Source organism: Poromitra crassiceps (genome assembly GCF_964638095.1).
Source record: "Poromitra crassiceps genome assembly, contig: HAP1_SCAFFOLD_97, whole genome shotgun sequence".
Classification (NCBI taxonomy): Eukaryota; Metazoa; Chordata; class Actinopteri; order Beryciformes; family Melamphaidae; genus Poromitra; species Poromitra crassiceps.
In genome coordinates, this window is record NW_028152241.1 from 25,370 (window position 1) to 41,037 (window position 15,668).

At 40.3% G+C, this 15,668-nt stretch overlaps 1 protein-coding gene across 1 annotated transcript; it reads right to left on the reverse strand.

Moving 5' to 3' along the window:
* Positions 1-14,183: 14,183 nt before the first annotated feature.
* On the reverse strand, positions 14,184-15,269 carry LOC310800833 (G2/mitotic-specific cyclin-B2-like; the record flags this gene model as incomplete). The annotated part of the gene is made up of 4 exons (XM_083664738.1): positions 14,184-14,339; positions 14,430-14,540; positions 14,814-14,954; positions 15,180-15,269. 4 exons carry the CDS (start codon positions 15,267-15,269, stop codon positions 14,238-14,240), a joined length of 444 nt encoding a protein of 147 aa, XP_083520864.1. The 3' UTR covers positions 14,184-14,237.
* Between the last annotated feature and the right edge of the window lie 399 nt (positions 15,270-15,668).

Sequence of the window (15,668 nt, forward strand, 5' to 3'; positions counted from 1 at the left end):
AATGACAAAGAGACAATGTAGCGGCTTAATTTATCTCAACTGTTGAACTTGTTTTGTCATGTACAGTACATGACAGTATATGAAAACATGAATGTTACAATAAAGCCCTGGTGTCGTCACTAATTGTTATGGAAACCTGACTTGCTGACTTGTATTTCTATGCTTTGTTGTGTGTTAGTTGTTGGCCATTTTATTTCGTTTTTGTCTTTTCTTTCTTTTCTTTTGTTTGTGTAAGGAGGTATTGTGCAGTCATACTGCTGCAGTCTGTTATGTGTTAAAAAAAACTGATTTGCGATGGTCACAATGCAAAAACATAGACCGTACAGACCTGTCAATCACATCCCAAAACATAGGTCAATTTTACCAAAAACCAAACAAGACGAGAAGACCGCAGCACAGCCTGCTATTGGTCTGCGTAAGATGATTTTGGTCAATAATAATGATGTCATAGACATTGTGTTTGCCCAACTTCGCAGCACTGATGACATCGCAATTGATTGCTCTTATGACATCACTTATGATGTCACAATGCCTATGACATCATCAGTGATGTTACAATGCCTATGCCATCATCAGTGGGACAAAAAATTGAAATACACAAACACACATTGCGGAACATTGAGGAGGGGGCGGACCCCCGAGTCTGGAGTTTGTCTAATTCTGTGAGAGGCAGCAATGTGCCACAAGGCATCCAGTCTGCCAGAAAGCCATTAGAAGAAGATCATCAGTGATCGAATACGATCAACATCCACAATCATCAGAGATGTCATAGACCATGGCTGACCAATTTGGGACCTTTGAAAGGAAAAAAAATTGCGGCCACTATTATCTATTTTAGATTTAGAATGTAAAATATGTCTATACATTTATAGGCACGGCCATCCATCCAGATATCACAATGCAAAAACATAGACCGTACAGTATATAGAGCGTACATATATATATATTTCATTGTTTATTTGTGTAGGGATATACATGTAACATAAAACAACGTAAAAACGGACGCATAAAAGCTCCAACATTTCTCTCCTCACCTCAAAGTTTTGTGTGGCCAGATAGAAATGAGCATGACATCACACCAAATGTTTGAAATCGACATGATGAAACCAACGTCTCCCCTACATATTTTATAATATAGAAATACCACCATCAGGGATATTGGCCCCGATTCCTGTTGAGGAAGTTTGGCATTGGGACAAGACCTATGTGCAAAGTTTGTTTTATTTTCATGAAGGCAGATTTCCTCAGAAGAAGAAAATGGCAAATACAAGTGGGCGGGGCTAACTTAGCGAGGCAGCTGGATTCACACAATCACATGACAAATCCATCTTGCCACACTTCAATCTATTGGTTTGATTCCGAACCACCAGTGGTTCACACCAATCAGTGTCCAGAGGGGTTCACACCAATCAGTGTCCAGAGGCAGCTATGTGGTTCACAGCAATCAGTGTCCAGAGGCAGCTATGTGGTTCACACCAATCAGTGTGCAGAGGCAGCTATGTGGTTCACACCAATCAGTGTGCAGAGGCAGCTATGTGGTTCACACCAATCAGTGTGCAGAGGCAGCTATGTGGTTCACACCAATCAGTGTGCAGAGGCAGCTATGTGGTTCACACTAGGGGTGTCAAAAATAATCGATTACAAGATGCATCGCGATGCGGACGTGCACGATTCTGCATCGATTCACAAATGTCAAAAATCGATTATTAAAATAAATAAATAAAAATAAAATAATAATGAAATAAAATATAATGGAAGTACATGCAGTTGTTTATTTTAATTATGGATCATAATACAATGCAATTCCAATGCACTTTTATTTTAAAAGTAGCCACACAGTGAGAAAAAAGAAAGTGAGAAAAAATAAATCATGTATTGCGGAAAAAAGTGATGCATCGATTTAAGATGCATCGAGATGCATCGAGATGCATCGATAATCGTACTCGAATTGAATCATAGCCCTCTGAATCGTAATCGAATCGAATCGTGAGGCCAGTGAAGATTCACAGCCCTAGTTCACACCAATCAGTGTCCAGAGGCAGCTATGTGGTTCACACCAATCAGTGTGCAGAGGCAGCTATGTGGTTCACACCAATCAGTGTGCAGAGAGCTTTGATGAGAAGAGAAAAGTATGTGTTCGCTGTGTTGGTGTGACCCAGCTAATTTATCCTTCACACCTGTGTGTGTGTGTGTGTGTGTGTGTGTGTGTGTGTGCGCGCGTGCGCACACGCGTGAGAGAGTGGGTCATGAGGAATACATTTACTGCCTGTAAATCTCTGTTTTTTATTTTTCAAGGGGCACGCGCGCACACACACACACACACACACACACACATTTAGACATGTGTTGTGCAATGACAGTAGGCCGGGCCCAACAGCTGTTTAGGTCACCAAAAGGAGGTCTCCATCTCACGCACACACACACACACACACACACACACACACACACACACACACACACACACACACACACACACACACACACCTACCTACTTTTTTCTCTTTCTTTGCAATACTTTGACCACCCCATTATTATGAATATATTTTGACAATTTTATTGATTCGGAATACATGTTAACTACCTGCTTATTACTCAGGGATGCAAACTAATGGAGAGTGAAAAAGGTGACAGATACCAGGGCTGATACAAAACCACTCAAAATCATTCAGTTAAGTGCCCTATTTTGGGATCAAAAAGGTGACTGTCACCTAAAGGTGACTAGTTTGCATCCCTGATTACTGGTAGGAATATATTTTAACTATTGATAGAAATTATGTTAAGGCAGTTGGCTAATGGAGAGAGAGACACAGATCATCAACAATGCATCACTGCTGCCCTCTGCTGGGTACAGCTGAACTGACAACTTAGACCACAGAGTTAAAATGAAGGTCAACAGTGTTTAAGCGACCAGACACACTAAATATGGTATAAATGTGAATGTATGACGTTGAATGAATGAATTTATTTGGTGATAAAATAAAATTACACAACAATACATATAGTAATGAAAGAACAGACAATATATCAATCACCGAGGATAAAAACACAAAAAATACCGAAGGCTTATTTCCATTGTGGTCCTCAACGTTTAGTCATACAATAGCTATCTACACTATGGTAGTTACTGTAAACTTACTGACAGCCCAAATCTATCCATGTTTTAGCCCAGACATCAGGTATAAAGATGGCTTATAAAAATATTTTAAACGCAAAATTGCTTTCTGGGACTGCACTTTAATACGACGACTATTGCACAATGTAGCCTGCAGTGGTGTTTTGTTTTCTCATGCTGTTATCTTGATTCTTATGTCTCTGTGATTTTATTGCACTTTGATCATAAAACAATGTTTTATAGACTATCTTGCCTCTCATGTGATGTAGTTCTCTTTACCCCTAGCTGTCGCCAACAGGCAGTTTCAACTTGAACACATCAATATTCTAAATGCACCAAAGTTGATTTCCTGTTCCAGCGTTGAAGTGTGACAGGAATGTTTGGGTCCGACTCCAAACTGTTCCCTATAGCAACAGAATTCCAGTGAAACCACTTTTTTCTTTTTTGCCATGTGCCACATGATGTCTTTATACATTACTATATATATATACTGTATATATATATCAATAAAATATCATTGATTGTTTATTTGTGTAGGGTGTTATGCCCCAAGTCTAGGGTTTAGGGCAATACCATGAAATTCAGACGAAAACCAAGATCAAACGTACGAAAATGTTTTACTTTGTAATTTCAGAGCATAAATACAAAGTGTTCTTTCATTCTTTCTTTTAACAGTGAACAGTTACAAATAACAAACATAAACACAACATACATTACAGTTACCTTAACTTAACCCACACATATAACAAAAAAAACTAAACATAGGGGTTGCTGGAGGAGCAAACATGGATGAGAGTGGAGCCCCTGTCACCTCCACTCTGTCTACATGTGGACTCCAATCAGCAACAGCCAAGTTCAACCAATTGTCTCCCAGCAGACCAATCCAGACCAGAGTTGAGTCTAAGAATGAGAGCATGTTACCAAAGAGTCTACATGACAAAGAAGGATCCCCATTGTGGAAGTACTGTGAAGAACAAGTGTTGTGTCCAGGAAATAAAACCAGATTCATAACAGAAAACTACTCAATGAAAATAACTAAACGACCCCAGTCGTAACAAGGGATATACATATACAGAGAACATTTAAAAATTCATTCAGTATTAAAAATGTTTAAAAATAAATAGACCAGGTCAGGGTACTCAAGTATAACCCATTTTCAATGGTTTTAAATTAAAAAAACGAAATAGGGTAATCAAGAAAAAAAGAAAAAAAAGCTAAATTCATGGTGGGCCACTTAAAAACGGGTAGCGGGCCGCAGTTGGCCCGCGGGCCGTAGTTTGGACTCGTATGTTTACGAAACAGAAAAGTCACATCTTCTGGTTTGCCGCATCCACTCTCCTGTTAATTGGGAGAGAAAATTTTCACATTTAAGAACCTGGAATGACTTTTCCCCACAGGGAGCTTCTGTGATGTTTAAATCTGGGGCTGAAAAGGGATTACAAAAAGTAGATTTATACAAGCCAGATGTTGTTTGAAGAAGTAGCTGATACTGTAAATAGAATATATATATATATATATATATACACAGCTATATATATGTATATATATATACAGCTATATATATATATATATATATATATATATATATATATATATATATATAATGTAACATACCCCGCAAACAGTTCAACTACTTACAAGTGACAGACTTCATCAGAAAATAGCGAAGTCAGTCACTAGCCATCCCCACTATGTCAAAATAGAGGAGGTAATGGTGATGTAGTGTTTGGGCAGGGGCATCATCTCTAGGATATATAACCTTCTGGTAGGCCAGTCTTCCATGGAGAGAGGACTTAGATGAAGAAGACATCACCATAGAGCAGAGGTTCTCAAATGTTTTTCAGCCAAGGACCCCTTACATGATAGAAAATATACCGGGGACCCCCTCATTCTGATTTGTGATTTTGGGTGCTAAGCTTAATTGTTTCCACGGTAACGTGCTTGACTTTTAACTTGATAGGTGTGTTAGATTAGAATGTAATCCATGAACCATTTTACATTTAAAGCATACAATATTTTCGTTGAACTATAAAGCTTTTGGAAAAAAAAAACGTTTTTTCATTTTCCTGAAAACTTTTTGCGGACCCCCAAAGTGCCACCCCCATTTGAGAACCACTGCCATAGAGGACTGGGAGGAGGCATGTGACAAAGCGCAATGTCAAACAATTCACTCTGGCCTTAAATTGCTGCAGGATAACTGGCTGATGTGAATCTATGTAACTCCAGAAAAGATCCACAAATACAATGGTGCCATTCCTGATGTATGTTTCAAGTGCAGAAAATACAAAGACACACTTTTCCACTGTCTTTGGCATTGTAGCCAAATCAAAAGGTTTTGGGACGCAGTAAGACAGTATATCCACTCCACGACATATTGTCGATACAAATACCTCTAGACCCGAAGCTCTTCATACTAGGATTATACCCAATTCATTACATCAGAGGGAGACAGAAAAGCTTTTTAGATATAGGTTTACTTTTGGTCAAAAGAGTTATTGCTCTAACATGGAAACGGTTTGGTAGGCTGGTATAATAGGTAGATGGATTTCTGAACTAACCACAACTCTGCCCTTAGAGAAAATCACATATACCATCAGGGGTCAATAGGGGTGTCACGATACACTCAGTTCACGATACGATACGATACACAATATTGGGTTCACGATAACGATATCATACGATATTTTAACAATATTCTTTTGCGATCGATTTGTAAGTTGAGGGGGCATCCTCCACGCTAATTTGAGTAATTTCACCATTTTCATCCTCTGTGTCTGTAACGTCCCTCGTCTGTTCAAACAAAGCAATGAAAAGGAGAGCGAGCGAGGTTCCGGTGACGTCACCACCGAGGATGGCAGCCTAGAACAAGAGCTCCTCCGTAAGAAAATTTAATTCGCCCGTAATACTTTCAAATAGAACATTTCCTGATAAATACTGAATGTCAAAGGCGGCGAAGTCGGGGAAATTGCAAAGGAACAACAAAAATATACCTGAATCAGCCAACAAAAAAGATATGGAAGGAAAATCTTCTGACGCTACACGTGTGGAGCAACATGGCGGAGCACAGGCTAACCCTCACACAGAAGAAGTTGCTAGCTTGGCGAGAGTCCTGGAGGAAATAAGAGGCTTTCGGAAAGAAACAAAACAGCAACTCGACGATATTAAGTCCGAGCTAGTTAACGTTAATCAGAAAATAGCAGAAGCTGAAACACGGATATGCAAAGTGGAAGACCGCGTCCAGAATGTGGAACAAGTGTTAACGAAGATGATCAAAGTCATGTGCCAACAAGAAACCAAATTAATCGACCAGGAAGGGAGATCTCGACGGGAGAATTTAAGGATTTATAACGTGCCGGAGGGGGCAGAGAACCGTGAATGCACGGAGAATGGACAACGTAAATCTATGGTGGAGTATGTTGAAAAGTTACTCCGGGATACACTGGGACTTCCCCCGTCCATGGCTCTGGATATTGAGAGGGCACACCGCGCACTCGCCCCGAGACCCAAAGAAGGAGAAGACAAGCCAAGATCGATAATACTCAAATTCCTCCGCTATAAAGTAAGAGAAGAGATCCTACGCAAAGCCTGGGAGAAGAAGAAGGTGTTACTGGACGGCAGACAAATATACTTTGATCAAGATTACGCGCCAGCAGTTCTGCAGAAACGCAAGGAATACGCTGAAGCGAAAAAAATACTGAAGCAGAAAAACATTCGTTTCCAGACTCCCTTCCCTGCTAAACTGAGAGTCTTCTATGGTGAGAACGACACACAACTGTACGAGACAGCAGAGGAGGCGACCGCTGACATGGCCGACAGGGGATACGATGTCAGAGTTACCACAGCGAAAGAGAGCCTGGCCGAGCAGTTGGCGCACACCGCCTGGGAAACAGTGGAGTCGACAACGCAGAACCGAACGGGGAGGGAGAAGGAACGAGAGCGAGATAAAAGCATCAAGGACAGGCTGCGCGTCTACAGGAGGCGGGACACTTCCCCGCGAGGAAAAGGAAAGGGATGAACAATTTTTCATAAAGTTGGTAAGATAAGCAGTATATAAAGAGGGATAAGGCGAGACGATTTTATAGCCTATAATATATTTTTCCCATTTTTTGGTTACTTTTTTGCATTCAAAGCAAATGTATACAGGAGGATTACACAGAGACCTTCTACCTGTGTAATGGACAGTGACTGTTTTGGGTTAGGCAAGGAGGGCCCTCATCCTAGGAGAGGTTCTCCCTCACAGCTAGTTCATACTAGCCCAGTCCAGGGTCAGCTAGAGACCCCAGCCTTGGAACCACACCTTGTTCACGTTATGTTTTTATGTGTTGTTTTGTTGTTTATTCAGGGAGTAAAGATACCAAGTTTTATTTTGCTTATTATAATGACACATTTACAATCAATGGTCCATGGCCACAGATAAGTTAAAATTTATTTCCTTTAATGTAAATGGAATGTTGAACCCAATCAAACGCAGTAAAATTCTATCTAAAATGAGGAAGGAACAAGCTCAAATAGTATATTTGCAAGAAACGCACTTGGATGATAACGAACATGTAAAACTGAAAAGAATGGGTTTCACTAATGTGTTTTTCTCTTCATATAAATCAGGACATCGTAGAGGAACTATAATTCTCATATCACGCAAGGTAAACTTTGAAAAGGTATTTGAAATGGGAGATAAGGAGGGTAGATTCATCTTGGTGAGGGGGAAGATAGATGGGAATTCAATTACCCTCTTGAATATATATGCACCCCCAGGAAGTGATTTTGTTTTTTTTCAAAAAATGTGTAATATAATGGTAACAGAGACAAGAGGTTTCCTTGTATGTGGAGGGGACTTGAATTTACATTTACAACCAAGATTAGACTCCTCTAGTAAAAAAACCAATGTCACAAAATCTCTATACAGAAAAGTGAATACACTTTTTGAGGAAACTGGTCTAATTGATGTATGGAGAGACTCTTTCCCTAACAGAAGGGACTACACCCACTACTCTGCCCCTCACTCTGTATATACAAGAATTGATTATTTCATAACATTTGGAAGAGATAAAGATAAGATAACTAGCTGTGGAATTGGGACAATAGATATTAGCGACCACGCCCCTATATATCTCACTGTTGACCTTAATCTGAGACCAAAAAACAATACATGGAAACTGAACTCTGGCCTTCTAAATGATCCACATTTCAAGGAACAGATCAAAAAAGAAATCAAGACGTACTTGGAGCTCAATGATAATGCAGAGACCTCGCCTCCCATTTTGTGGGACGCTTTAAAGGCTGTTCTAAGAGGGAAAATTATAGCAATATCCTCATATAAGAAAAAGTTAAGGGACAGCAGATTAAATTATCTACAAAACAAACTAAAGGAACTAGAAAAGAAACATAAATTAAATTTGGCACAGGACATACTAGAGGAAATTAAAACAATTAGGAATGAAGTTAATGACAGCCACACAGGAAATTAAGAAAAACCTGATGTATCTTAAACAGAGATATTACGAAAGTGGATCTAAATCGATGAAAATATTAGCATGGAAACTAAAAAAAAAGGAAGCAGAAAATACAATTCATAGAATTAGACACCCAAGAACACAAACAATTAAGACTAAACTGAGTGATATTTTGGAGGCCTTTGAAGCGTTCTACAAAACATTGTATTCTGAAGTTCCAGGGGAGGGCTTGACTCAGATTGATGCTTTCCTGAATTCCCTAGACTTACCGACTTTAAATGAAGAACAAAACAGAAAGATGATCGCTAGCATAACTGAAAAGGAACTGAATGCTGCGATTAGCAGGCTTAAGTCAAATAAATCACCGGGATCGGATGGATATATATCAGAATGGTATAAAGAATTCAGAGAGGAATTAATGCCTGTTATGCTTTCCACAATGAATTGGGTTTTAAAAGAGGCACAGACACCGCCTAGCTGGAAGGAGGCAATAATCTCAGCTATACCGAAAGAAGGCAAGGACAAGATGGAATGTGGATCATTTAGACCGATATCGGTTCTTAACATAGATTATAGACTGTTTACTTCCATTATGTCCAAACGATTAGAGGAGTTCCTACCAATACTGATACACAATGACCAGACAGGTTTTATACAACAACGTCAAACACAAGACAACATACGAAGGACACTACACATTATGGACCACATAAAAAAAAATAAGGTTGAGGCATTAGTTATAAGTGTGGACGCCGAGAAGGCATTTGATTCGGTGAGGTGGAGTTTTCTATATAGAGTGTTACATCGATTTGGCCTACATGAATCAATTATTAAGACCATACAAGCATTATATGGAAATCCCACAGCTAGAATTAAAATTAATGGATATTTATCTAATAGTCTTACACTAAGAAGAGGTTCACGACAAGGATGCGCTTGGTCTCCATTACTCTTCGCTTTATACCTCGAACCATTAGCCCAGTATATAAGACAAAATAAGGAGATCAAAGGAATTATGATTAAAGGGATAGAACATAAATTGGCCTGTTATGCGGACGACATTTTGATTTTTCTGGGGCAACCAACAAACTCATTACCTGAGTTAATGAAAGCAATGAAACAATATGGTCAATTATCAGGATATAAAATTAATATAGGCAAAACACAATCACTAGCATATAACTATAACCCACCAGAAATAATTGTAAGTAAATACCCCTTGACATGGCAAACAGAATCATTCAAATATTTGGGCATACATTTACCAAAAGATTTAACCAAACTATCAGAATACAACTACCTACCCTTAAATAAAAAAATCAAAGAGGATGTAACAAGGTGGAACCTAATTCCTTGTTTTAGTTTTAGTTCAAGAATCGAATCCATCAAAATGAATATATTACCCAGACTGCTCTATTTATTCCAGACCCTACCGATAGAAGTTAGCCAAAATCAATTCAATGAGTGGGACAAAATGCTGTCAAGATATATATGGCAAGGTAAAAGACCTAGGGTTCGCCTTAAAACCTTACAACTAAGCAAAGAAAAAGGGGGATGGGGTTTACCAATTCTTAGGGACTACTACTATGCAGCACAGATGAGAGCCATGATATGTTGGTGTAACCCCTCATACTCTGCTCAATGGAAAAGCATTGAGGAGAAGGTATCTTCCATTCCCCTACAAGCAATCCTGGCAGATAACCTACAAAGCAATATGGTAAACGCAATTGACAACCCATGGGTAAGACTCACTCTCAAAGTATGGAAAACAGTGATAAAAGAATATAAACTAGAGAAAGGTATTATTATTCTGAAATGGTGTGCATATGATTCTGACTTTACTCCGAACAAATTTGATTCCAGATTTAAAGATTGGGCCGATAAAGGAATAACAGCAATGTGTGGGGTAATGGAAGAAGGATCATTTCCCAGCTTTGAACAGCTTAAAGAGAAATACTTGCTAGAAAATCAAGACTTCTATCGATATCTCCAATTACGACATTATTTTGAAAAGAAGATAAAAAATGTAAACGAAGCAAACACAGGCATATTAGAACTTTTTAGAAAAGCATACAATTCGAATATCAGTAGTAAAACTATATCTTGCCTATATAGGTCCTTGTTAAGTCTGAAAGGACATTCTACCTCATATATAAGAGAAAAATGGGAAAATGAAGGAGGAATGGCTATATCTGAGGAAGAATGGACAACAATGTGGGGATATCAATGGAAGTCTACTAGATCACAAATATGGAGAGAATTCACATGGAAATGCATCATTAGATATTTTATTACACCATCTCAGAAAGCTCACTATGATAATAACTCATCTTCTTGCTGGAGAAACTGTGGAAGTCAAATAGCACATCACTATCATGTCTTTTGGGACTGCCCTGTTATCATGGGTTATTGGAAACAGATTCATGAAGCTATACAGGATGTTTTCGAATGTGTAATACCCCTAGATAGTAAAACAATGTATTTCGGTATATCGGAAGACTGGTTGAAAGAAGACAGATATTTGATTAATATATTGCTGGTAGCTGGTAAAAAAGCTCTCACCAGGAAGTGGTTATCACAGGAAAGCCCTAAAGTGAAAGAATGGATGAATATTACGATGGATATATATAAGATGGAAAGACTAACTGCTGTTATCAATCATAAAGTAGAACAATTTACCTCAAGATGGGAATGCTGGGTTCAATATATAACACCCATTAGGCCAGATTTGATTTTTTTGGATACAAGATGAATGTATAATGAGAAGTTGACTCCCTGCTCTATATGATTTGTTTTTTGTTTTGTTGATTTGTTTTGTTGCTGCTGTTGCGGCGGTTGTGGTTTTTGTCTTTTCTTTCATTTGACTATAAAAAAAAAAAAAACCTATGGCAGTACATATCTAAAATGTATACAATGTAAGAATATATAACAATCTGTCAATAAAAAGTAAATTAAAAAAAAAAAGAAAAGGAGAGCGAGCATGCAATCAGATGCAGATCAGTGCCACCATGTTCAGCTTCTTTTTCTCACGATATGAGATTTAATCTGAATAATACATATTGTCACCTTTTGATATCGCGATATATGGTGGGACGATATATTGTGACATCCCTAGGGGTCAACAGACACTATTTGATGACATTTGGGGTCATCAGAACCTGGAACGAGATATTTTTTTCTTTTTTCTTAAAGGGTAGTCTAAACGATTAATTGATTCTAAAAATACATGTCGATTGATTTTCTGTCGATCAACGAATCGATTAATCGACTATATTGTTGCAGCTCTAAACAGTATAATAATTTCAAACCTAAAGAAGCAAAAGTGTCATTGCTTTGCCGCATGGCTACTTACTGTACTTACTGTAGGTCTTCTGTCAATATTTGGGTGTATCCTTTATGACAATAGTGAGGGAGTGTACGCACATCCCAAATCCTGACCAGCTGCTGCTAGAAAAGGCAAAAAGCACAACACAGCTGAGCAGGCCCAATGAGATGCTTTCATCTGAGGCCATGTTAAACTGTGTGTGTGCTAAAATGCCTTAGGAAACCTCTGTTCTTGACACCTCACAGCCACTAGGGGGCACTCTGTGCAAGCCAAACATGTTCTGGTTAACTCAACTGTAAGGTCTCCCCACAAAATGCAAATGGTTTATTCCATGAAACTGTTCTATTTGTTTTACCCTTATTTATACAGGGGGAGTCTCACTGAGAGCAATGTTCTCTTTTTCAGAAGTGCCCTGTTCACATTCACACCTGGAAGCTGACCAGTACAACCACAGTCTGATCTGCTGGCCACTGAGCAGCTCCACTGGAGCGGTTGGGGTTAAGGGCCTTGCTCAGGGGCACCTCAGTGGTGATAATGAGGGCGGGAAAGCGCTGCCTTTTCACTTTCCCCACCCAGATTTATCCTGCCGGTCCCGGGGATTGAACCGACGACCTTCCGGGCACACTTCTCTAACCATTGGGCCACCACTGCCCCATTGTTACATAGGCTATACACATTTAGTATTTAGCTGATGCGCCAATCCACACTGACTTGCAATTAGTGAGCAGGTAGCCATGTTGAGAAGAGGATCTAATATGTTTTTGATGGATATTAATACACAGGACACAATCTGTTGCTGGGGATCAACCCGGTGACCTTTGGCTGGGTGACAGAAATGAAACAGAATCTATTCACCTTATCTGTATCTCTTCTTCATGGCTCACGTCAGCTTTGCACAAGCTACTTCCCTCTAGCTGCAGCCAGTGTAGTGTGTATATCATGCTGCCCCAACACACATAGGCTATATAGAGTCTACTGTGTGTGTGTAATGAATGACTATGAAATGCCACTTCATGTTCTGCACCAAATTAACCTGCAAACAATGAATATTTGAGGGAAAAAAATGTAATTTACCTGATAAGTCCATCATTCAATATCAACTAGTCATTAATGTCCTTTAAAAAGTCAAATCATAGGTTTAAAGCACATTTATTTACAACAATAGAACAATATAAACATTACATTACAATATAAAAACTATGTACATTATTTAACAGAATATTTATCAACAACATATTTTAAACTTCAGATTTTAAAACTTCATATTAAAATTACAACAATTTTTTAGGACAATTAAACTTAAATGAAAACAATATAATAAAGATAAGATAGACAGGTGAAATAAGAAAATGTACATCTACCTGTACTATTCCCTGGAACACAAAAAGCATGGGCAGGGGGGCGGTTGTGGATGGGTCACCACAACTGAGGGTTCAACAGAGGAGGTGGAGTAAGGGTGACTTGGGACGGGATGGATGAATAGGCTGAGGCCACGTCTCGTCATAGACGCTGGTTTAGCCTGGCTGGGGGCGTGGTCAGGGTGGGGTAAAAACCCCTGTTCTATCCATTCAGCAAAGTTAGAGTTTAGCTAATAGCCCAGCCCAGGCAGACACGATCAGGGATTTAACCACTGCAGTAAACGCACATCTGAGCAGACATCTTGTGTTCTGCTCTAGAACCCCCAAACCTGTAGTTTAGAGCCGCAGCACCGTCTTTTGGTGAGTCAGCCCATGAGATATATGGGCGGTTTTACCCCACTCGCACGCCAGCCGTTTAACATTTTGTGGGCATTCCCAGACATGTGGACTGTCTCTATAGTTTATTGAAGAACACACCCTGAACTCATTTGATTGGTTACTGGGTTTAGGGTGTGAAATTAGTGCATTTTGGGGTGTCTTTGGTCTTGTGGCTTAATGGTTAAGGTGCTTGCCTTCCAATCTGAGGACTGGGGTTTGATTCCCAGTCAAACCATACACATCTTTATAAAACATTAGGTTTAGGCAAGTACAACAGTTTGGGTTATACTAGTCTTCTGGCTAGTTGTATATAAACAACTAGCCAGAGGAAAGAGTGAAAACCCGCTTTAAGAAGGCTGAGCTGGTGGTGCAGAGAGGGTGCTTCCTGCCCTGCAGTATTGAGGCCTCGGTCACTTTTGAGGTCATGGGTTCGAGCCTAGTAAGTAACTGTACTTCTACTTAAGCAAAAGGAATGTGTGTACTTGGGCGGTTTTACCCCACTCGCGCGCCAGCCGTTTAACATTTTGTGGGCGTTCCCAGACATGCGGACTGTCTCTATAGAGTCAGGGAGGGAATGGGGAGGCAAGGAGGAGTGGAGGGGTCGTCCATGTTCAGAGCAGAGATGCGGCCATCTTCTCCATCACTGGACACTTCAGGTCAGGATGGAGGCTGATCTTCAGCAGCTTGCTGCTCTCATATTTCTCCTTCACAGCCTGGAGGGAAATACAAGGCGTTATTATTAGCTCATGCTAAAAACAACATTTCATCTTATTGAGACTTCACTGTTTTGGCAACCGACTCACCGTTACCTTTGTCTGCCCCTCGTTCGCAGTCGCAACATTCTTGGCGATGTGTGCCATGATTGGCTGGAGGTGGGCCTCATTATAGGTTGTGTCGGCCTGCTGTTTAGGAGACTGCACAAGGGAGGAGAGATACATTCAGGCAAGTGTTGGTTGATGGGCCCTTTTCACGGGGGCCATTTTGTGTCAGAAAGGCAGGGTAAACACAGGTGCAAGCAAAACACTAATGAGGGTTTCCAACGTCCACGAGTTCAGGTTGGAAACATGACTGTTTTTCTTGCACCTGTGTTTACCCTGCCTTTCTATCGACACAAAATGGCCCCCATGAAAGGGGTTGTATTGTTTAAGTCCTGTAATTCAGCTTCAGACTTCAGTGAGTAAACTCACCCATGAGAACTCTTCAACCAGCAGCTGGGACAGGCAGAGGGAGGCAGCGGCCAGCTCGGAGGGCCGGTACTGCACCATGTCATAGTCCTCCAGCGTCAGCTCCAGCAGGTATTTGGCCATCATGTACGTCTCTAGAGAAGACTAGACAGATAGAAGACAGTCACTTTAAGAGCACCGATCACATACATATACACACATATATATATATATATATATATATATATATATATATATATATATATATATATATATATATATATATATATATATAAAAACATTAAAAAAGCATTCTGCCAACAGCCATAAATGCATGTAATGTAGTATTCATCCTCTAGGTGTTGGGAGCTATTTCGTAGACAAACTCACGTTTTCTTCCTTTATAGCCTTGGTCAGGAAGTGGAGCGGTCCAGGGCGTCCCAGTTGAAAATGGAGGCCCTTCAGCATGACCTCCTCCATCTCCAGGATCTCAGCCTCCGTGTAGGTATTGTTTGTTATGGCGGCCAGTCGGGCGACAGCGGGAGTGTTGCGTCGCTCCTCGTACTTGGTGGCCAGCAGCAAGGCCGTCACAGCGACAAGCTGCAGCTGTTCTGGAGACACTGGGTGGACCTGCGGTACATTAACAAGAGCGTTAGCTAGAAGAAGCGGCTGGCAACTGTGCATGTGTCAGAGGAAGCATGGTGCTAGTCTCTCCCCAGATCGGCAGAGGGGGTGGAGCAGCAACCGGGGCAGCGGTTTGTACCTGTAGAAAGCGGTCCATGATGGAAATCGTGAGGAATAACGTCTCCTGTAGCAGCCCGTAGAGGGAGTGGAGCTGGATCATCCAGTCAACTAGGATAGCTCGCATGTCTTCATCGA